This window comes from Anomaloglossus baeobatrachus, chromosome 2 (genome assembly GCF_048569485.1).
Source record: "Anomaloglossus baeobatrachus isolate aAnoBae1 chromosome 2, aAnoBae1.hap1, whole genome shotgun sequence".
NCBI classification, from domain to species: domain Eukaryota; kingdom Metazoa; phylum Chordata; class Amphibia; order Anura; family Aromobatidae; genus Anomaloglossus; species Anomaloglossus baeobatrachus.
This window is the reverse complement of record NC_134354.1, coordinates 213,698,991-213,722,021: the sequence shown is the minus strand read 5'-3', so window position 1 is coordinate 213,722,021 and position 23,031 is coordinate 213,698,991. Positions and strand designations below refer to the sequence as shown.

Below are 23,031 nucleotides of genomic sequence, written 5' to 3'. Positions count from 1 at the left end.
GCCTTGAGATGCATTTGGGTGCCGTGGAGTTTGATGTGGGGTTATGTTCTGAGAAGTTGTAGAGGGATTAGGTGAAATTAGCTTGGCTAGGGAGTGTGATAGGCCGCCCTAAAAAGATGCGTTTTTAGGGAGCGTCTGAAGCTGAGTAAGTTGTGATTTGTCCTAACTTCTTGGGGTAGAGCGTTCCAGAGGATTGGTGCAGCTCGGAAGAAGTCTTGGATCCGGGAGTGGGAGGTTCGAATTAGTGTGGATGTTAGTCGAAAGTCATTTGCAGAGCGTAGAGAACGGGTGGAATGATAGACAGAGAGGAGGGTGGAGATGTAGGGGGGTGCTGCACTGTGGGGAGCTTTGTGGGTGAGAACAAGCAGTATGAATTGGATCCTGTGATATATGGGTAGCCAGTGCAATGACTGGCACAGTATGAATGTGTTTTCCATTTGAAGATACTGTATTGCTTTATGAAGTAAGATATACTGTGTTTCCTTAACATCCTGATAAAGGTGTAAGATGATAAACATGGGCACAAATTTTGTCCAATTTTTGCCAGTACAATGTATAACCAGTACAATAAAGCTACTGCCTAAAAAACGTGTAACTTTTTATCAGATAACCAAACCAAGTTTAGAAGCAGTGTTCATTCTTCACAAATTATGTTCATTTTGTTTATTATCAAGGCGTTACAGTCATCAAAGCAAAGATCCCCATTAAACCTATAGAATTAAAAAAATATATATATAGTATTTATTATTTTGTTCCACCTGCTTAATGAAATTTGTTACCAGTGTCAATTAACCATACAGGTTCAGACAAATATGGTTACTGACTTGACTGGCTATGAAAAAATGCTTGGTAGATCTATTTAACATTCTAGAAATGTTTTCCATTTTTACATTATGAATTTTTTATTTCTTTGTTCACTTAGAGTCTGAAAATATTGAGAAACATGAAGAAAAGTAAGTTTGAATTGAAATTAAAAAAAGTAATAATTAATCATTTTATTTTTGTATATTTCGGCATAGTCAGAAAATAGCTTTACAAGGATTCTCTATGACTTGCATCCGCTATCCAGAGATCAGTGGAAGTACAAACAGTTGGCTCCCTACTGATTTATTATTTGTCACCAATCACATACATGATGAAGTCTGGAATATGTCTTTCACCCCTTCACTATCCAATGATTTTCCATTTTTCATTCTCATTTTTTCCTTCCTTTCTTTCAAGAGCCATAATATTTAGTTTTTTTCCATCAATATAGCCATATGAGGGCTTGTTTTTTGCAGGATGAGTTGCACGTTTGAATGACACCATTCATTCTGCCCCATATTTTACTGGTAAATGAGAAAAAAATTCAAAGTGCAGTGAAATTATAAAAAAAGTGCAATTCCCGATTGTTTTGGTTTATTTTTGATTTACCATGTTCATTGTATGTAAGACTGACTTGGTAATATGATTTTCCAGGTCAGTACGAGTTCGTAAATACCAAATATTTATAGCTTTATTTTTATTTAAGTGGTGAAAAAATTTCAGAAATTTGTCAAAAAAAACCCTGTGCTTTTGTCACCATTTTCCGAGACCTGTAGCATGCTTATTTTTTATGTTCTGAGCTGATGTTTTTAATTAAACACTTTTTGGGTAGGTGCGATGTTTTGATTACCTCTGCATTTTATTGCAATGATGAGGCAACCAAAAAAACATAATTCTGTATTTTTTTTATTTTTTTTTATTTCATTACAACCCTTATAGATCAGATTGATTTATTTTATATTTTGATAGATCAGATATTTCTGAACTCAGCTATACCAAATATGTGTATTTTTAATGTTTTTTTTTTATTTTCAATGGGGGTGATTTGAACTTTTATACTTTTTTTATGTTTTCATTTTTTTAAAAAAAACTTTTTTACACTTTTTATTGTTTTTACTAGTCCCCCTAGGGGACTTTATGCCTGTACTGTCTGATTGTTTCTCCTGATCAGAGCGATGCAGAGATGCTGATCTTCTGTGAGTGCTGGCGTTTGGCCGGCATTCACAGGAATTTCGTCATTACAGTGACAGGGGTCATCAGCTGACCCCTCGATGTTATGACAACTCATTAGCACCCCAGGATCAAGTCAGGGGGCGGGGAATGTTGTACTCCCTGCCGGAGCGCATTTAATCTTGCTGTCAGAGATTGACATCGAGATTTAAAGGAAATCTGTAACCAGGACTTTGCAATATAAGCTGAGGACAACATGCTACAAGGGTTATAAAAGAAAATACAACTGTACTTTACTTAACTGTGTGCATGTTATTGTTTATCAAAACTAATTGATTAACATTGGTGTGACTCTTAAGGCTGCTTTACACACAACGATATCGCTAGCGATCTCGTTAGCGATGTGAAACGCCCAGATCGTTGTTACGATTTGCCGAGATCGCTCATAGGTCGTTTTGTAGCGGTCACACGTACACATCTCACAAACTATGCAACATCGTTCAGCGATATATTGTTTCACCAAGGCGGTCGTGTGGATGCTGTTCGTCATTTGCAGGGTGTCAAACGTAGCAATAAGTCTGCTGCGTTCCAAACGACGAACAATATTTTGAAACTGAACGACGTGTCAACAATCAACGAATTTTACCCTATTTGTGATCGTTCGGAGCCGCACGTAGGTGTCACACGCAACGACATTGCTAACGATGATGGAAGTGCGTCACAAAAAACGTGACCCCGACGACATATCGTCAGATAAATCGTAGAGTGTAAAGCGGCCTTTAGTCTCGTGAAGGGCTGTGAGACACGCCTCTTGTTGTGATTGACACCTCACAATCAATGCTCAATCTTTATTGAGAGGCCAGTGTGGGCAGGGACAGCTCCCAGCTCTGTTAAACTCAATTCTTAGATAAAGTCAGAATAGCTGCACACAGTGATCTAAGTTAAACATGGTTAGTTTCAGAATCTCTTTGCCTGCATCTCAGATGAAGTAGCAAAAAGCTGGTGACATATTCCCTTCAACTAGTTAACAAGCGCGAGTGGATCTCTGATCCACCAAATCCTGTTAGCTGCAGATGTCGGCTGATCAGATCACATGGACATAAAATACGGACACACGGATGACTATAAGGATGAAAGTCATCCTAAAGGCTACTTTACACGCTCCGATATCGGTACCGATATCGCTAGCGTGGGTACCCACCCCATCTGTTGTGCGACACGGGCAAATCGCTGCCCGTGCCGTACAACATCGCCCAGATCCGTCACACTACTTACCTGCCCGGCGACGTCGCTGTGACCGGCGAACCGCCTCCTTTCTAAGGGGGCGGTTCGTTCAGCGTCACAGCAACGTCACAGCTGCGTCACTGAACCTCCGCCCAATAGAAGCGGAGGGGCGGAGATGAGCGGGACGAACATCCCGCCCACCTCCTTCCCTCCGCATTGTGGCCGGGAGGCAGGTAAGGTGAGGTTCCTCGTTCCTGCGGTGTCACACGGAGCGATGTGTGCTGCCACAGGAACGAGGAACAACTTTGTTACTGCTGCAGTAACGATTTTTGAGAATGGACCCCCATGTCACCGATGAGCGATTTTGCAAGTTTTTGCAACGATGCAAAATCGCTCATAGGTATCACACGCAACGGCATCACTAATGCGGCCTGATGTGCATCACCAATTCCGTAACCCCAACGAGTTCGCATTAGCGATGTCGTAGCGTTTAAATCCCCCTTAAGTGTTTGGATGATAATCAGATGATTTTATATATGCTCTTCTGAACCCAACCGAAGGCTTAGTTTCCATTTATCCGGCTATCCAGCTATTTTTCCCTGGATGGCCTTGTTTGACAATGGCATGCATCTCACCCGTCAGAAACCAAAGCAAGATTTCTGGTGTAAGGAATGCCACAGCTCATCATAAATTAGATGAGCTGAGGTGTCACCACCCTGCCCCCCATTGTGCCCTTGTCTCACCCCAACTCCTTGCATTTTTGGTTGGGCCAAACTGGCATGAAAAAGTCGCAAAACTTTTGGCCAAATTCACATTGCACAAAAATTTATTGACTTTTCAAAAGCGATTTACCCCAGAATTCTTGCATAATTACTTCATAATTTGATGAATGGGGGTTTCATGTTATATTTTCAATCAGCTCCATGTTTTTGCAGTAGAAACTGGTAAAAAAAAATCAGATGACAACTGATGCAGTTTGGACATTTACATATCAGTATTATGCATATGATTGCTGTCCCTGTTTGTCAATGATAGCAGTTGTGGAATGGGGCTGTGCACATCCATGATTTTTCGTGGACCAAGAAAAATCACAGAAACGTGGATCACACTGATAAAACTGATGACATTGTGATGAAAATCTAAGGTCTCCTTCACACACCGTGGTGAAGGTGCGTATGTGTCCGTGTGTGTATTCTACGTGTGCTGTCCGTGTGCTATCCATGTGACATTCAGATAGAACACAGACAGCATGATCTGGTATACTTACCATCCTCGGCACTGCACACAGACACGCGTGTGCTTCACAAAATCCGTGTGAAAACACGGATGTGTGACCAAGCCCATTGATTTTAATGGGTCCACGTGTGTCTGTGTCACAGATGTGAGAATTAGGCCTAAGGATAATTGGTCCATTTTCCTCGTATATGAAAAAAACTGACATGTAAATTAGCCCTTCTAAGTAGTGGGCACCTTCCAGTGAAATTTAGAGATTGAGAAGCTTAGCTTACATAGCAATAAATCTGAATGAACCTCTGGCTACAAGGAATACGTATAAATATTTTACTTGGATTTTATTTGAGCATTTTCCTATTACTAGACATACTTTCACATTAAATTTAGTGTTATGTTGTAAGCTGAGCCTGAAGTTGTGTGTTTTTATCCATGAAAGAACATTACTGACAAAATAGGTAACTTCACATATTGAAATGTATTTACTTGTGGTTTCTCTGACCAATAATACATGATAAGCTTCGATTTAAGATCATTTCTATATCTGTAGGCTGGAAATTAATGTTTTTTTTTCTTATATTAGATGTTTTCAGCTTGGCAAAAACAGAATCTGCATCTTCTCAATCAAGTAGTCCTCTGTCATTTTTACATTTTGGTAATTTTGATTATTCATTTTTATGGCATAGTCTGAAGAGATAAAATACATATAGCACTAAATGTTATCATTTTCTTCTTGTACGTGGTTAAAATTCTTGTAAATCGCTACAATTATAGGAATGGGTAAAAAATCAGACTGAATATTTCCCATGTGATATGATACAAAAACAGAAAAATAATTTTGTTCATGGCTAAATGTCATCCTGTACCTTTTGAAAATTGGTATCAACTGATTTATTGGGTAAATGTTACAGCTAAGTTTACCCTATAGGGGTTTTCCTGCACCGCTCACTTCTGCCAATGGTGTTATGAGCCCTGGCAGGTATGTGGGGTTATAACTTACCTGCCAGGAAGCGTGTATGTCAGATATGTCTCCTCCCTACATCTGTGACCTAGTCTCCCAGTACCTACCTGCACGCAACCTTAGATCCTCACAAGATCTCCTTCTCTGCTCCTCTCTTATTTCCTCTTCCCACAATCGTGTACAAGATTTCTCCCGTGCATCCCCCATACTCTGGAACGCTCTACCTCAGCACATCAGACTCTCCCCTACCGTGGAAAGCTTCAAGAGGAACCTCAAGACCCACCTCTTCCAACAAGCCTACAACCTACAATAGCCCTCAGCCCAGTAGACCACTGCGCAACCAGCTCTGTCCTCACCTATTGTACCATCACCCATTCCCTGTAGACTGTGAGCCCTCGCGGGCAGGGTCCTCTCTCCTCCTATACCAGTCTGTCTTGTACTGTTAATGATTGTTGTACGTATACCCTCTTTCACTTGTAAAGCGCCATGGAATAAATGGCGCTATAATAATAAATAATAATAATAATAATAATATCAAGCACAAGTGTCATTCTAATAAACAGGACACGGAGGCGTGGTAATGTCATCAGTATTTATTACTCTCTTCCAAAAGTGGAAGCGAGCGGCACCAGAACACCCCTCTAAGGCCACATTCACATGTTCAGTTTGTGGTCAGTATGTTACCTCAGTAATTGTAAGCCCAAATCAGGAGTGAAACCATCAAAGGAAAAATATAATGGAAACACAGGCACCACTTTCTCATTTTATACCCACTACTGCTTTTGACTCACAAATTCTGATCTAAAATACTGACTAAATACTGAAAGAATGAACGTGGCCTCATACTCAGTATGTACATCTGTAAGGCATCAAGTTTTTTACTTCAAGGGTTTTCTCACGAACAAAGTTCATTTAAATCAATTATTCTTGGAATAATAATAATAATAATACCTACAATCGGATGTGATTAAAAAATTGTTCTTGTGCTGAAATAACCTAATATATGTGTCCCTGCTATCTATTGTGTAATGGCCGTGTCTGACTCGTATATTATATAGAGTCATTACAGATAGTGCTCTATTTCAAGTGTTTATTTTTGTTAATGTTGGTGATTATGGCTTACAGCCAATGAAAACCCAGAAGTCATTATCTCAGAAAATTAGGGGTGCATTACACGCTGCGACATCGCTAGCGATTGCTAGTGATGTCGAGCGCGATAGCTCCCGCCCCCGTAGCTCGTGCGACATTTGGTGCTCACTGCCGTAGTGAACATTATCGCTACGGCAGCGTCACACGCACATACCTTGTCAGCGACGTAGCTGTGACGCCGAACAATCCCTCCCTCAAAGGGGAGGTGCGTTCGGCATCATAGCGACGTCACTGCGGCGTCACTAAGCGGCCGGCCAATAGAAGGGGAGGGGCGGAGATGAGCAGGACGTAACATCCCACCCACCTCCTTCCTTACACATTGCCGGTGAATACAGGTAAGGAGATGTTTGTCGCTCCTGCGGTGTCACACATAGCGATGTGTGCTGCCGCAGGAACGACGAACAACATCGTACCTGTGGCAGCAGCGATATTAAGGAAATGAACGACGTGTCAACGATCACCATTTTGGAACGATTTTGGGATAGTTGATCGTTGCTCATTAGTGTTGCACGCTGCGATGTCGCCACCGGCGCCGGATGTGCGTCACTAACGATGTGACCCCGACGATCTATCGGTAGTGATGTCGCAGCGTGTAAAATATCCCTTAGATTATATAAGACCAACTAAAAAAATGATTTAACTCAGAAATGTTGTCCTACTGAAAAGTATGTACAGTAAATGCACTCAATAGTTGTTCGGGGCTCCTTTTGCATGAATTACTGCATCAATGGGTATGGCATGGAGGCGATCAACCTGTAGTACTGCTGAGGTGTTATGGAAGTCCAGGTTGCTTTGATGGCAGCCTTCAGCTCGTCTGCATTGTTGGGTCTGGTGTTTCTCATCTTTCTCTTAACAATACCCCATAGATTCTCTATGGGGTTTAGGTCAGGCAAGTTTGTTGGCCAATCAAGCACAGTGATACTGTGGTTATTAAACCAGGTGTTGGTACTTTTGGCAGTGTGGACAGGTGCCAAGTCCTGCTGGAAAATGAAATTTCCAGCATGAAGGGAAGCATGAAGTGCTCTAAAATTTCCTGGAACACGGCTACGCTAACTTTGGTCTTGATAAAACACAGTGAACCTACTGAAGCAGGTGACATGGCTCTCCAAATCATCACTTATTGTGGAAACTTCACACTAGACCTCATGCAGCTTGGATTGTGGCCTCTCTACTCTTCCTCCAGACTCTGGGACCTTGAAATGTAAAATTTACTTTCTTCTGAAAACAACACCTTGGACCACTGAGCAACAATCCAGCTCTTTTTCTCCATGACGCATGTAAGACGCAACTGGTGTTGTCTATTGGCCAAAAGTGGCTTGACACAAGGAATGTGACAGTTGTAGCCCATTTCATGTGGTGGTTCTTGAAGCACTGACTCCAGCAGTAGTCCACTCCTTGTGAATCTCCCCCAAATTTTTGAATGTTTTTTTCTTAACAATCCAAGGCTGCGGTTATCTCGGTTGCTTGTGCACCTTTTTCTACCACACTTTTTCCTTCCACTCAACTTTCCATCGATATGCTTGCGTACAGCACTCTGTGAACAGACAGCTTCTTTAGAAATTACCTTTTGTGGCTTACCCTCCATGTGGAGTGTGTCATTGACAGCCTTCTGGACATGTCTAGTCAGCAGTCTTTCCATGATTGTGTAGCCTACTGAACCAGCCTAAGGGACCATTTGAAATGCTTAGGAAGTCTTTGCAGGTGTTTTGTGGTAATTATTCTACTTTTCTGAGATAATGACTTTTCGGTTTTTATTGGCTGTAAGCCATAATCAACAATATTAACAGAAATAAACACTTGAAATAGATAATTTCGTTTGTAATGACTATGTAATATGTGTTTCCCTTTTTGTATTGAATTACTGAAATAAATTAACTTTTTGATGATATTCTAATGTAGTGAGATGCACTTGTATATCTTCCTTTGAGACTATCAAATTTGGGTCAGTCCATTCATCTCTCTGTACTCGGACAGTGATACATAGACATCTGAATTCAAGCTTAGTGTGAGGACCATGGACACAAATCCCTTCACCTTCCTGAGCCCATGTGATGATCTGAAAATGTGCAAAATAGTTTGTGTCAAATAAGTCCTCCCAATAATTAATGCATTCTAACATTACTCCTAACATTTTTCAGGTTTTGGGAATCGATTTGCAAAGCCAAAGGGGCCAAGGAAGCCACCAGCAACTTGGAACATTTAAAGACCATCTGCATATTTTCCGTATAATATCTAAGAATATAAATATTTAGAAATACATATATTGTATAATTCTATTTATTGTAGTGATTATTTGTACAACTGTTACATTGTTCCTGGCATCTCACTTTACCTGTTAGAACTGTTGTGTCCCATGGTTATACGCCTCTTAAAGGGAACCTGTCACATGAAAAAATGCTATTAACCTGCTTATATGGGGCTGATCTGCAGGTTAATAGGATTATCAACCTGCCCGGTACCTGCATATTAAATCCTGCTGCCAGAAGAATTTAACTGGAATCCTCCAGGCAGCCTTCCGGTTTCAGTCATGGGGGCGGTGCCGGCGTAGGTTCAGTCACTACTCTGTGTATGGAGAGTGGCAGCTATAACCACCCCTCACTAACTGACAGCCAGGTCTAATGCCGAGTGGCTGTCAGCCAGCGCTGGGGCGCGGTTACAGCTCTCTATATACAGTGTAGACTAAACCTGCACTGGCACCACCCCATGACTGAAACTGGAGAAATAAAGTTAATTTCCTCCCAGCAGAGCGGTTTAATGTTCAGGTGCCGAGCAAATTCCAAATGCTATTACCCTGCAGATTAACTTCATATCTGCAGGTTAATAATATTTTTCCACCTGACAAGTTCCCTTTAAAGGCAATCTGTCAGCAGGTTTTTGCTATGTAATCTGAAAACAGCATGATGTAGGGAAAAAGACTCTAATTCCAGTGATTTATCACTTAGTTTACAGGTTGCAGCAGTTTTGATAGAGTTTTCTCTGTTGTAGATCAAGCAGAGCACAGAATGTTGAGCTGTATATAACCGCACCAACACAATGATTGGCAGCTTTTTGAGTACACAGTATAGTAACAGAAAGCTACTAATCAATGCTTGGGTTGTGATTGGACTATGAGGCACAAGGCAGTTGTGCTGTACTGATAATCTGATCATAAAACACAATTGTATTGAAACAGCAAAACACAGTACAATTAAGTGACACATCCCTGGCATCTGGGTCTCTGCTCCTACAATATGGTGCCCTCAGATTACATAGCAAAAATCTGCTGACAAGTTCCCTTTAAATATAGGTTTTTACATGACAAGGTAGTTCAGAATTTAAAGCTATTGGGTATATAATCAGAGATATTTCAATACTTTTTACCGATATAAAGGTGTCATATGGACAAAAATATGTGAATATCTGGATATGTTGTTTTCATCAGAATTTAACTGACTTTGAACTCGCTTATAAAATTGGGTATTCTTACTACTTGGACAAATGTTTGAAACAATATAGATCAGAAGGAAAGTAATAAAAAATGTAAAGAATTGTTTTAATCAATAGGACATTAAACCATGTTGAAGGGGACCGACAGCTGATTCACGTTGCAGCATGAATCGGACGTTGGCTCCGTGGCGCTGGACAATGTAGTGCATGACAATGTCAGCAGTTCTGAAATAAGACACGTGGCCAAAAATATTTGTGTAATTTGTCACATGCTGTCATGCAACTATTTTAGTGTTGTGCTTTTCCTGTAAAATAAGTTACATGAAACTTGCATTGAAGTCTATGGCAAGTGAGTTACTTGTGACTTTCAACCAGTGAAAATGCAACACATTTGGAAAACACTTGCACATCTGTGTCTCAGTCGTGGCAGTCAGAATGCGACATATGAAGTCATTAGATGAGATGTTGCAATGCAACCCTGCAATCTCAATATTACACAACATGTCTCCATGTAGCCCTAATCTAATTGCACCCAATGCATTTTTACTATACTTTTATCAGTCAAGGAACGATGTGACGTAGGGGATTACTGGAAGAGTCAGGTTCCTGGCAGTTTTTCTCTGCCTCACCCCCATTAACTGACAGTTCTCCCCCGATAAACACACATACTGAAGAGACCTATCAGTTCAGCGGCGCAGGGCAGGGAGAAGCCACTGTGGACCTGCCTATTGGACTAGGCAAACCCTGGGCAGCTTGATTGCAGCCAGGTATATTTTTCTCTGAAACTGTCATGCTAGGGAAGGGGAAGTATCAAGCGAAAGGGAAGGGAAAAGAATCCCTGTGCCTAGGGAAGGGGAAGATGGTGGCCCCTGACCAAGCCTACTGCACTGGGCCCTGTCTTCCCTCATCACAGAGGTGAGACTAGTCTGGCTCTGACACCATCCAGCCTTAACAAGCGCTGCAGCAGGTGATTGACAGGTCCCTCCCACTCAAGTACATAAGGAAAAACCTGTCAATCACTTGCAGCAGTAATGTGAAGAACCGGGACAGCACTGGACTAGTCTGATCTCCAGCTATGGATTCCAGTTGGGTTTTCATACTTGACCACAATCATGCAGACGGTTTGCAATTTAGTTAGCCAGAAGCATCTGACAAGATCCCTTTCATAAAAGTTGTAAAGTTGCAAAGATAAAAAAGGCATGTATAAGAAATACATGCAAGTAGTTTTAAAGAACTAACTTTAGTTAGGGCTCTATGGTGACTATTCGTTCCCTTTAAGTTGTGGTAGTCAGGATCAAATTTTGACCCCAGTATTTCCCTTCGGGTTAAAAACACCATGAGGATCACAAGAAAAAAAAAAAACATAAAAAGGTTGGTAATTCTTACAAGTCATATAAAGTTTTTTCTCCAAAAAGAGAATGATCCAGGGATGATTACTGTTTCAGTAGCCCGTGATGTTACCATGACCAATGTACAAAGTCAACGTAAAGTTGAAATCTTAAAATCAATACGTCTTATCAAATGCAGAATTGATTTGGACTATAAAAATTCCCCAGTAAGAGATTTAATAATGTGTTTTCAAAACCAAAGTACTTGAAAGAATAACATTCCCATGTTACATTTCCTTTTCCTTTAATTTCTTATTGAGCATGGCAGTGGGTAGATTGCTACATGAATGTAATGATACTTTATATATCACTATATATCAGGCTATATGATAAAAAGAAATGTTTCCTTTTCCCCCAAATTTTATTATACAAGTATGTATGTGTAAGATTTAATTAAATATTTAAATTGATCAAATTTGTGTGTTTCAGTTTCTTTCTTTCTTTTTTTATTTTCCTTTATTTATCTTCTATATGTTTTTTCAAAATCCTCAGGTGTAGATAAATGAGTGAAATAAAAATAATGTATATCAATATGCTCATCTTTTCAATCTCAATCTTCTGCCCCTCCGTTGCTGAGGCTTCTCGGGTCCTCAGGCCGGTCAGTGTTTACTGGCCCCCAGAGATGATGTGTTATTGCTGGAATGAAAAGAACACAGACCACATGAGGACCGGAGAAGCTTTAGTAAGCAGTACCAGAACATTGGTAAAGTAAGCATTCTCATTTTAGATGATGAGCGTTTGGAATACACAAAGGCAAAACCACAACAAAATATGTCCCTACATTTGCAAAAGTTGATGCAGATTTTTCAATGTCGCTTATGTTAAGGTGAACTCTTAAAGGGAACCTGTCATCAGAAATTTCGCCCAAAAGCTAAAAGATTCCCCCTCTGCAGCTCCTGGGCTGCATTCTAGGAAGGTCCCTGTTATTATTGTGCCCCATGTGAGACCAAAATAAAGCCTTTATAAAGTTCTACCTTTTTGTATGCAGCTTCTGTAAATCCGTCACGGGGGCGGGCTCTCTGCCGTCCGTTATTCTGCCCCCTGGTCCTGTATGCCGCCCCCATCGCTCCTTTCCATATCTGATGCACCGCCCACTGCTCCAGCCATCCCCGCGCATGCCCAGTGCCAGTCTCACAGGACTGAGCAGTGTGACCGCTGGTGACGTGTGCGCAGGCAAGTGATTATGGACGGGACTGTGACTGTTATCAGCAAGTACCCGGCCATAATCTCTTGAGCGCGCAAACCTCACCAGCGGTCACACTGAGCTCAGTGTAGATGCTAGACTGTATGGGCTGCTTCCAGGGATGACGTCCCTTTGTCATGTGATAGGGGCGTGTTCGAAATACTATCACATGACAAAGGGACGTCATCCCTGGAAGCAGCCCATACAGTCTAGCATCTACACTGAGCTCAGTGTGACCGCTGGAGAGGTTTGCGCGCTCAAGAGACTATGGGTGGGTACTTGCTGATAACAGTCACAGTCCCGTCCATAATCACTTGCCTGCTCACACGTCACCAGCGGTCACACTGCTCAGTCCTGTGAGACTAGCACTGGGCATGCGCGGGGATGGCTGGAGCAGTGGGCGGTGCATCAGATATGGAAAGGAGCGATGGGGGCGGCATACAGGACCAGGAGGCAGAATAACGGACGGCAGAGAGCCCGCCCCCGTGACGGATTTACAGAAGCTGCATACAAAAAGGTAGAACTTTATAAAGGCTTTATTTTGGTCTCACATGGGGCACAATAATAACAGGGACCTTCCTAGAATGCAGCCCAGGAGCTGCAGAGGGGGAATCTTTTAGCTTTTGGGCGAAATTTCTGATGACAGGTTCCCTTTAAGGGGGCTTTACACACTACGATATCGTTAATGTTTTGTCGTCGGGGTCACGTTGTTAGTGACGCACATCCGGCGTCATTAACCCCTTCAGCCCCCAGCCTGTTTTCACCTTAAAGACCCGGCCATTTTTTGCAATTTTGACCAGTGTCACTTTGACAGGTTATAACTCTGGAACACTTCAACGGATCCTGGCGATTCTGACATTGTTTTTTCGTGACATATTGTACTTCATGTCAGTGGTAAATTTAGGCTGATATGTTTTGCGTTTATTTGTGAAAAGTTCGGAAATTTGGCGAAAATTTTGAAAATTTTGCAATTTTCAAAATTTGAAATTTTATGCCCATAAATCTGAGAGATATGTCACACAAAATAGTTACTAAATAACATTTCCCACTTGTCTGCTTTACACCAGCGCAATTTTTGAAAAAAAAAAAAAAATTCCGTTAGGAAGTTAGAAGGGTTCAAAGTTCATCAGCAATTTCTCATTTTTCCAACAAAATTTACAAAAAAAATTTTTTTAGGTACCACATCACATTTGGAGTGATTTGAGAAACCTAGGCGACAGAAAATACCCAAAAGTTACCCCATTCTAAAATCTGCACCCCTCACTCTGCTCAAAACCACATCCAAGAAGTTTATTAACCCTTTAGGAGCTTCACAGCAACCAAAGCAATGTAGAAGAAAAAATGAAAATTTTACTTTTTTAACACAAAAATATTACTTTAGCCATAAAAATTTGTATTTTCACAAGGGTATCAGGAAAAATAAATCATAAAATGTATTGTGCATTTTCTCCTGAGTACGCAGATACTCCATATGTGGTGGAAATAAAATGTTTGGGCACACGGCAGGACTTGGAAGGCAAGGAGCGCCATTTGAATTTTTGAGTGCAAAATTAGCTGCACTCATTAGCGGACACCATGTCGGGTTTGAAGACTCCCTGAGGTGCCTAAACAATGGAGCTCCCCCATAGTGACCCCATTTTGGAAACTAGAGCCCTCAAATAATTTTTCTAGATGTTTGATGTGCACTTTGAACCCCTGGGGGCTTCACAGAAGTTTATAACGTTGAGCCGTGAAAATAAAAAACAATTTTTTTACCACAAAACTGTTGCTTCAACCAGGTAGCTTTTTTTTATCACAAGGGTATCAGGAAAAAATGCACCATAAAATGTATTGTGCATTTTCTCCTGAGTACGCAGATACCTCATATGTGGTGGAAATCAAATGTTTGGGCACACAGCAGGACCCGGAAGGCAAGGAGCGCCATTTCACAGCAAAATTGGTTGGAATTATTAGCGGACGCCATGTTGCGTTTGGAGACCCCCCTGAAGTGACTAAACAATGGAGCTCCCCCACAATTGACCCCATTTTGGAAACTAGACCCCTCATGGAATTTATCTAGCTGTTTAGTGAGCACTTTGAACCCCTGGAGGCTTCACAAACGTTTGTAGTGTTCAGCCGTGAAAATATTTTATTCTTTTTTTTACCACAAAATAGTTTTTTCAAACAGGTAGCTTTTTTTTCACAAGGGTATCAGGAAAAAATGCACCATAAAATGTATTGTGCAATTTCTCCTGAGTACACAGGTACCTCATATGTGGTGGAAATCAATTGTTTGGGCGTACGGCGGGGCTCAGAAGAGAAGGAGCGCCATTTCACAGTAAAATTGATTGGAATTATTAGCAGACGACATGTTGCATTTGGAGACCCCCTGAGGTGCCTAAACAATGGAGCTCCCCCACATGTGATCCCATTTTGGAAACTAGACCCCCCCCCATACAAAAAAATTAGTTTGGCGAAATAAAAAATACAGACATCAGTAAAAAAAAAAAAAAAATATGAGCACCTGCCACTAAGACCAGTGCCAAACGTGAGAGCAATGCACGAGTCTCGCATCGCATCATCCACTGCAGTCTGGAAGCGAGCAACTGCGCTGGATAATGCGATGCGAGAGGGCGGGGCGGCAGATGAGAAAGGGCGCAGCGGATGGAAGATGGGAAAGGGCGCAGCGGGTGGAGGAGTGGCAGAGGATGGGAAAGGGCGCAGCGGATGGATGATGGGAAATGGCGCAGCGGATGGAGGAGCGGCAGAGGATGGGAAAGGGCGCAGCGGATGGATGATGGGAAATGGCGCAGCGGATGGAGGAGCGGCGGAGGATGGGGAGGGAGGTGAGATGGGAAAGGGCGCAGCGGATGGAGGAGCGGCGGAGGATGGGGGGGGAGGGAGGTGAGATGGGGATACCTACCTTACAGGATGGATCTAGGCAGCAGGATCACAGCAGACAGAAGAGGCAGCAGATGAAGGAGGCAACAGATTGAGGAGTGTGAGAGGGGGCAGTAGATGAAGATGATGGGAGAGCAGGCAGCAGATCGGGGAGGGGGGCAGAGTCTGATGGGAGAGAGAGATGGCACATGGAGGAGGGGGGCCCCCGGGGGGAGGGTGGCCCCCAGAACATGGAGGGGGGAGGGTGGCTTGCAGCATATGTGGGGGGAGGGTGGCTTGCAGCACATGTGCTGCAAGCCACCCTCCCCCCACATGTGGGGGGAGGGTGGCTTGCAGCACATGGAGGGATAGGAGGTGTAGTGGCGATGGAGAAGGGGCAGCCGATGAAGGAGGCGGCGGCGGCGGCCGCCGATCGGGAACAGTGGGGGCAGCAGCGGCTGAAAAAGGTGGGTGCGACGGCGGAGGGGACAGTGGCGGCGGGGACAGCGGTGGATCGGGAGCGGCGGCGGGGACAGTGGCGAGCGTGGCGGCGGGGACAGTGGCGGCGGGGACAGCGGTGGATCGGGAGCGGCGGCGGGGACAGTGGCGAGCGTGGCGGCAGGGACAGTGGCGGCGAGGACAGCGGTGGATCGGGAGCGGCGGCGAGGACAGTGGTGAGCGTGGACAGTGGCAAGCGTGGTGGCGGGGACAGTGGCGAGCGTGGCGGCGGTGGATCGGGAGCAGCGGCGGGGACAGTGGCGGCGTGGACAGTGGCGAGCGTGGCGGTGGGGACAGCGATGGATCGGGAGCAGCGGCGGGGACAGCGGTGGATCGGGAGCAGCGGCGGGGACAGTGGCGAGCGTGGCGGCGGGGACAGCGGTGGATTGGGAGCAGCGGCGGGGACAGTGGCGAGCGTGGCGGCGGGGACAGTGGTGGATCGGGAGCAGCGGTGGGGACAGTGACGAGCGTGGCGGCGGGGACAGCGGTGGATTGGGAGCAGCGGTGGGGACAGTGGCGAGCGTGGCGGCGGGGACAGCGGTGGATCGGGAGCAGCAGCGGGGACAGTGGCGAGAGTGGCGGCGGGGACAGCGGTGGATCGGGAGCAGCGGCGGGGACAGTGGCGAGCGTGGCGGCGGGGACAGCGGTGGATCGGGAGCAGCGGCGGGGACAATGGCGAGCGTGGCGGCGGGGACAGCAGTGGATCGGGAGCAGCGGCGGGGCGATCGGAGACAGCGCCAGGGCTGGTGGTGGCGATCGGACCTGCGGATGGGCTGGCGGTGGCGGGTGGCGGGCGCTGCGGGCGGGGCAATCAGAGACAGCGGCGGTGGCGGGCGGGGCTGGCAGGGCTGGCAGGGCGATCGGGGACAGGGGCGGGCGGCGGGGGCAGCAACTTACCGATGGGCACCGCTCTCCTCGGCTTCCAGGGACGGTCACAGGCCCCAGATCCACATTGATTGGAGAAATCGGTCACAAGACCGGTCTCTCCAATCAGAGCTGGGGGCGGGTGAAACACCGATCACCCAGCTCCAGCCAATGGCCAGAGCTAAAGCCGCACTGATCAGGGCTGGATTTCAATGTTCCAGCCATTTTCAATGGCTGGAACATTACAGTGACTGTAATTGGCTGAGCGGCGTTTGTCAGCCAATCACAGCCTCTGTAGGTTCGGGGAGGAGGCACCACCCCTCCTGAGGTCAGGCAGAGGTCCCCTCCTTCCCGAATCTACCGTTTAATCAAAGAAATTGGACTCCCCGGGGCTCCGGGACCGCGATTTCGCCATGACGTACTGGGTACGTCATGGGTCGTTTAGCACCATGTTACCATGACGTACCCAGTACGTCAAAGGTCGTTAAGGGGATAACGATATTGCAGCGTGTGACACTGACCAGCGACCTTAAGCGACCTCAAAAATGGTGAAAATCGTTCACCATGGAGAGGTTGTCCCAAACTCAAAAATCGGTAAGGGTTGTTTATCCAGGTGGTTCATCGCTCATGCGGCAGCACACATCGCTATGTGTGACACCGCAGGAGCGAGGAACGTCTCCTTACCTGCCGCCGGCCACAATGCGGAATGAAGGAGGTGGGCGGGTTGTTACGTCCCGCTCATCTCCTGCCCTCCGCTTTGATTGGCCGGCCGCTTAGTGACGTTGTGGTAACGTCGCTGTGATGCCGACCGTCCCTCCCCCTTGAAGGAGGGATTGTTCGGCAGTCACAGCGACGCCACCAACCAGGTAAGTACCGTATGTGTGACGCTGCCGTAGCAATAATGTTCGCTTCGGCAGCGATCACAAACAATCGCATGCGCGACGGGGGTGGGTACTTACATGCTCGCTATCGCTACAAATTGCTAGCGATATCGCAACCGTGTAAAGCCCCCTTAACACAGTTCCACAAGTTGCCTACTGCCTGATTCTAATTGGTGTGGATCGAGTGCATGCTTGAAAAATGAGATCAGACACACAGTCGGATATTCATCTTTCCTCGGCCAAAGTCAAACTGCTAGATTTATTCAAGAACATGCCTTTATAAAAACTAGGAAAAGGGGCATGGTCAGCCCTACTGTGGGCATACTTGGATGTGTCCATTGGTCAGTGAGTTGAACAATGTGTTAGTCCATAAGCTGATTGGTGGGAGTCATCAGGTGAATCCGTGGGGGGGGGTCATTATGTGTAGGTTTGTCCTCTAGGTTGGCTATTGGGTCTTCTCCTTATATGGTGGTCTTCTTTCAACTGGACATTCCTTGCATTTCAGGCAAGGTGTGGAGAACAGGAAATGGCGGCCATCTTTATATCTGTGCCTGGCTTATGTATAGAGAATTGATTTCATTGAACACACTTCCCACAATCCTCTATGTCACGAGGTTAATGAAGTATTTAATTCAATGGCTCTCCTCAACAGCTTACACTGCAGATCATATAAATTTGCATAACATTTCCCTCCCATGTTCGCTTGACCTTATTGCAAAGTTAAAAAAAGAAAAATACAGTGCCTTGAAAAATTATTCCTAATTCATACTCTGTGAACTTTTGCATATTATTTCACGTTACACCCACAAATGTAAATGTTCTTTATGGGAATTTTATGTGGTATACCAACACTAAGTATCAAGTATTTGTGAAGTGTAAAGGAAATGATACGTGGTTTTCTAAATATTTTAAATATATAAATCTAAAATGTGTGACGTGCATTTGTAATATACAGTGCTAACGATAAAAGGTATAAAAGATGAAAAATAAAGTGACGTGCAAATAATTTTGAAATAATAAGGGAGAAATAACAGAAATACCTAAACATTCCAGTCTAAAGTCGTCTTATGATTTTTTGGAGGGAAGAGAAAGTTAATTGTGGATCACAACCAGCATAGTGTCATGGGTGTGTTATGGGTGACAGACAGTCCTGTGATGTCCAGCAATAGAAGATCACAGCATTTGGCTGCGCAAAATGCTCCCATACTTTCTATTATTCATGCTATTAGTATTCAGTGTAGTAGGTATCTCCTCTGCTGGGTTTTCATTCTTTTCCCTCTAAAACCCAGCAGAGCTCCTCTTCCTTTTAGCTGCTAAAAACCTGTATTTCCACTGGGGTTTAAATACTCTCATTTTTCCTGGACTTGTGTTGGGGATATTCAGTTCCTTTACAAGCTCTGGATGCAAACAGGGGGGTTACACTCATCTATAGGATTATTGCTGTTCTTTCTTGAACTTCGTCTTGAGGCTTCTGGAGATAAGTTGTTCATGCACTTTCCCCATGTGTGTGTTCCCTGTGTCTTCTTTAGTGTTTAGTGGAGTGAGGAAGAGTTCATACCACCCATACCCTATCTCAGGCCGAGCTCTAGAGTCATCCTAGCGTCAGGTATCCGTCTCTCCGCATTGATGTGGAATCTATCCAGGGTGGTGAGGAACCCCAGGGGCTAGCGGTTGGTTTGGTCAAGAGTCACCATCTCCCCATTCCCTAGATGCAGGGTTTCCCTTCCCTTTTGATGTTTGTCTGGTACTTCCCCATACCTAGCGTGACATATAGGCATGACCCCACAAGTTGAGCCACCCATCTTTTTATCTGCTTGACTCTAGCCTCATGTTTCCAGAATGGCCTAGATTTTAATATACCAATCTCAGGTTTGTCAATGGACCATAAGCTAATTTAGTGGTGAACAACTTACATATTAAATGCCCTGTTTTTTCTAAATACCGCCTTCCAATAGTGAATAAAAAATGTCCACAAGGGACCATCTGTTCAGGCTTTGAAGCTCTGAGTCCTGGGAGATGTGATACCGAAAAGCCTATGATCCTGTTTGAAGAAAAAGGCTTGGGCCTTCAATGTGTAATTGACCCCTGTGCCTAAACAAACCTGGCTGGTTTTTTTCCCAAGGGTTCCTCCACTGTAATTACCTGTCCACACTAGGAGATCTTGCTTTAATGAAGCTTGAAGTGTCAGTTCTCCCTCTCTCATCCCCAGTTATAATTAATCCCATGTTCACTGTGGGGAGTGGATGTTTACTCTGTTCAGAAATGTCTTGTTAATTTTACAATTTCTCTATAAGACAGATTCTTACAGGTTTTCTTCTAGGATTGGCCTGTATTTATCAAAATCCATTTCCCCATCAACTCTGACCAATTTACTTGACTCAAGAAGAAAAGAAATCTTACAACATGATGCTGCCACCACATTTGATGGTGGGGATGGTGTTTTAAGAGTGATGTGCTGGCTTTCTGCTACACACAGCATTTTGCCCAAAAACATCTACTTTTGTCTCAACTGACCAGAGCACCTTTTTCCATATGATAGTTGTATCCTGGAGAAAAACCTTAGTGGCTGCAAAGACTTGAGAATGGGGTGTAGGTTCATATTCCAGCTGGACAACGATCTTAAACATACTGAAAGAGCTCCAATAGAATGGTTCAGATTAAAGCATATTCATGGGTTTGAATGGCCCAAAGTCCAGCTTTAAATCCTATTCAGATTTGTGAAGACATAAAAATTACTGTTCACAGTGTGAGACTGTGACCGGGGTTATCTATGACGGCCGGTATGTCTCGCCCCGGTTGTGCTCACTCCATGATAGAAAGTAAATCCACTCTAGGGTTAATGCTGTTTCCCTACAGGCTGAAGGAAGGGTTAAATGGAAACAGGAACGAGGGGCAGGTGTGCCGGGTGTGAGGGAGTGATCACAACTCCCTGAGTCTCTGCTGGAGAGACATGTATATTGCTGTGGATTTTTGTTTGGACATTAAACACCGTGTGCTGTGAAACTTAATGCCTGGATCCCGTGTCTTCTGCTGCGCAGCCGACCGCGCTACCTCACAACAGCTTTTCATCCAATCTCACTAAGCTAGAGCTATTGTGTAAAAAAAAAGGGCACAAATTTCAGCCTCTAGATGTGCAAAGCTGGTAGCGACATCTTTAAAAGACTTGCAGCAGTAATTGCGGAGTAAGGGTATGTGCGCACGTTGCTTTTTACCTGCTTTTTACCTGCTTTTTTGCTGCTTTTTCTTCTGCGCTGTTTAATGCCAAAATGGATGTGTTCTTCTATTCAAGCAAAGTCTATGGGAATTTGGGTTTCTTGTTCACACTATGTTGTTCAAAATGCTGCCTTTTTGTGGCAGAACTTTGGTCAAAAACTCAGCTTTGCAGTGCAAAACCGAAATGGCAAAAACAATTGACATGTTGCTTCTTTGAAAAGCTGAGTTTTTGACCAAAGTTCTGCCACAAAAAGGCAGCATTTTGAACAACATAGTGTGAACAAGAAACCCAAATTCCCATAGACTTTGCTTGAATAGAAGAACACATCCATTTTGGCATTAAACAGCGCAGAAGAAAAAGCAGCAAAAAAGCAGGTAAAAAGAAGGTAAAAAGCAACGTGCGCACATACCCTTAAGCCCCTTTCGCACAACAGTTTTTTGCAATCAATAAAATCTGTTGGCTCAACGGATTGATGGATCCATTGCAGACTCTGGAAAAACTGATGCGACGGATCCATTTTTCGATGGATCCGACTGGCTGGCTATTTGATACTAAATAAAATAAATTGGAGCATGCTAGGCAAATGAGTATTTTGATCACATGATAATTTTAATACATATTGTCCTACTCCAAGCTGTATAGGTTTGAGAGCCAACTACCAATTAAGTAAATCAGGTAATGTGCATCTCTGTAATGAGGAGAGGTGTGGTGTAATCACATCAGCACCCTATATAAGGTGTGCTTAATTATTAGGCAACTTCCTTTCCTTTGGCAAAATGGGTCAGAAAAGAGATTCGATGGGCTCTGAAATGTCCAAAATTGTGAGATGTCTTGTAGAGGTATGCAGCAGTCTTGAAATTGCAAACTTTTGAAGTGTGATCACCGAACAATCAAGTGTTTCATGGCAAATAGCCAACAGGGTTGCAAGAAGCGTGTTGGGTAAAAAAGGCGCAAAATAACTAGCCATGAATTGGGGAAAGTCAAGCATGAAGCGGCAAAGATGTCATTTGCCACAAGTTTGGCCATATTTCAGAGCTGCAACATTACTGGAGTATCAAAAAGCACAAGGTGTGCCATACTCAGGGACATGGCTGAAAAACAACCACCTTTGAACAAGAAACATAAGATAAAATGTCAAGACTGGGCCAAGAAATATCTTAAGACTGATTTTTCAAAGGTTTTATGGACTGATGAAATGAGAGAGACTCTTGATGGGCCAGATGGATGGGCCAGAGGCTGGATCAGTAAAGGGCAGAGAGCTCCACTCCGACTCAGACCCAGCAAGGTGGAGGTGGGGTACTGGTATGGGCTGGTATCATCAAAGATGAACTTGTGGGACCTTTTCTGGTTAAGGATGGAGTGAAGCTCAACTCCCAGACCTACTGCCAGTTTCTGGAAGATAACTTCTTCAAGCAATGGTACAGGAAGAAGTTGGTATTGTTCAACAAAAACATGATTTTCATGCAGGAAAATGCTCCATTACATGCATCCGACTACTCCACAGTGTGGTTGACTAGTAAAGGTCTAAAAGATGAAAAAATAATGACATGGCCCCCTTGTTCACCTGATCTGAACCCCATAGAGAACCTGTGGTCCCTCTTAAAATGTAAGATCTACATGGAGGTAAAACAGTACACCTCTCGGAACAGTGTCTGGAAGGCTGTGGTTGCTGCTGCATGCAATGTTGATCATAAACAGATCAAGCTACTGACAGAATCTATGGATGGTAGGCTGTTGAGTGTCATCATTAAGAAAGGTGACTATATTGGTCACTAATTTTTTGGGGTTTTGTTTTTGCATGTCAGAAATGTTTATTTCTAAATTTTGTGCAGTTATATTGGTTTACCTGGTGAAAATAAACAAGTGAGATGGGAATATATTTGTTTTTTATTAAGTTGCCTAATAATTCTGCACAGTAATAGTTACCTGCACAAACAGATATCCTCCTAAGATAGCCAAATCTAAAAAAACCCACTCCAACTTCCAAAAATATTAAGCTTTGATATTTCTGAGCCTTTTGGGTTGATTGAGAACATAGTTGTTGATCAATAATAAAAAAATCCTCTAAAATACAACTTGCCTAATAATTCTGCACACAGTGTACATTTAAGTTTGTGGCTGTAATGTGAAAAAAATGTGGAAAAGTTCACGAAGGAATGAATACTTTTTAAGGCATTTTA

General features: G+C 43.8%; 1 protein-coding gene across 1 annotated transcript in view; it reads left to right on the top strand.

Moving 5' to 3' along the window:
• PTPN22 (protein tyrosine phosphatase non-receptor type 22) overlaps positions 1-11,719 on the top strand; it is a 202,840-nt gene extending 191,121 nt beyond the window's left edge. The window contains exons 19-21 of the mRNA XM_075335601.1: positions 923-953; positions 5,012-5,083; positions 8,677-11,719. Coding sequence (XP_075191716.1) covers positions 923-953; positions 5,012-5,083; positions 8,677-8,741 — 168 coding nt within the window. The 3' untranslated portion in view covers positions 8,742-11,719. The remainder of the gene's footprint in view (positions 1-922; positions 954-5,011; positions 5,084-8,676) is intronic.
• The last annotated feature ends 11,312 nt before the right edge of the window (positions 11,720-23,031 follow it).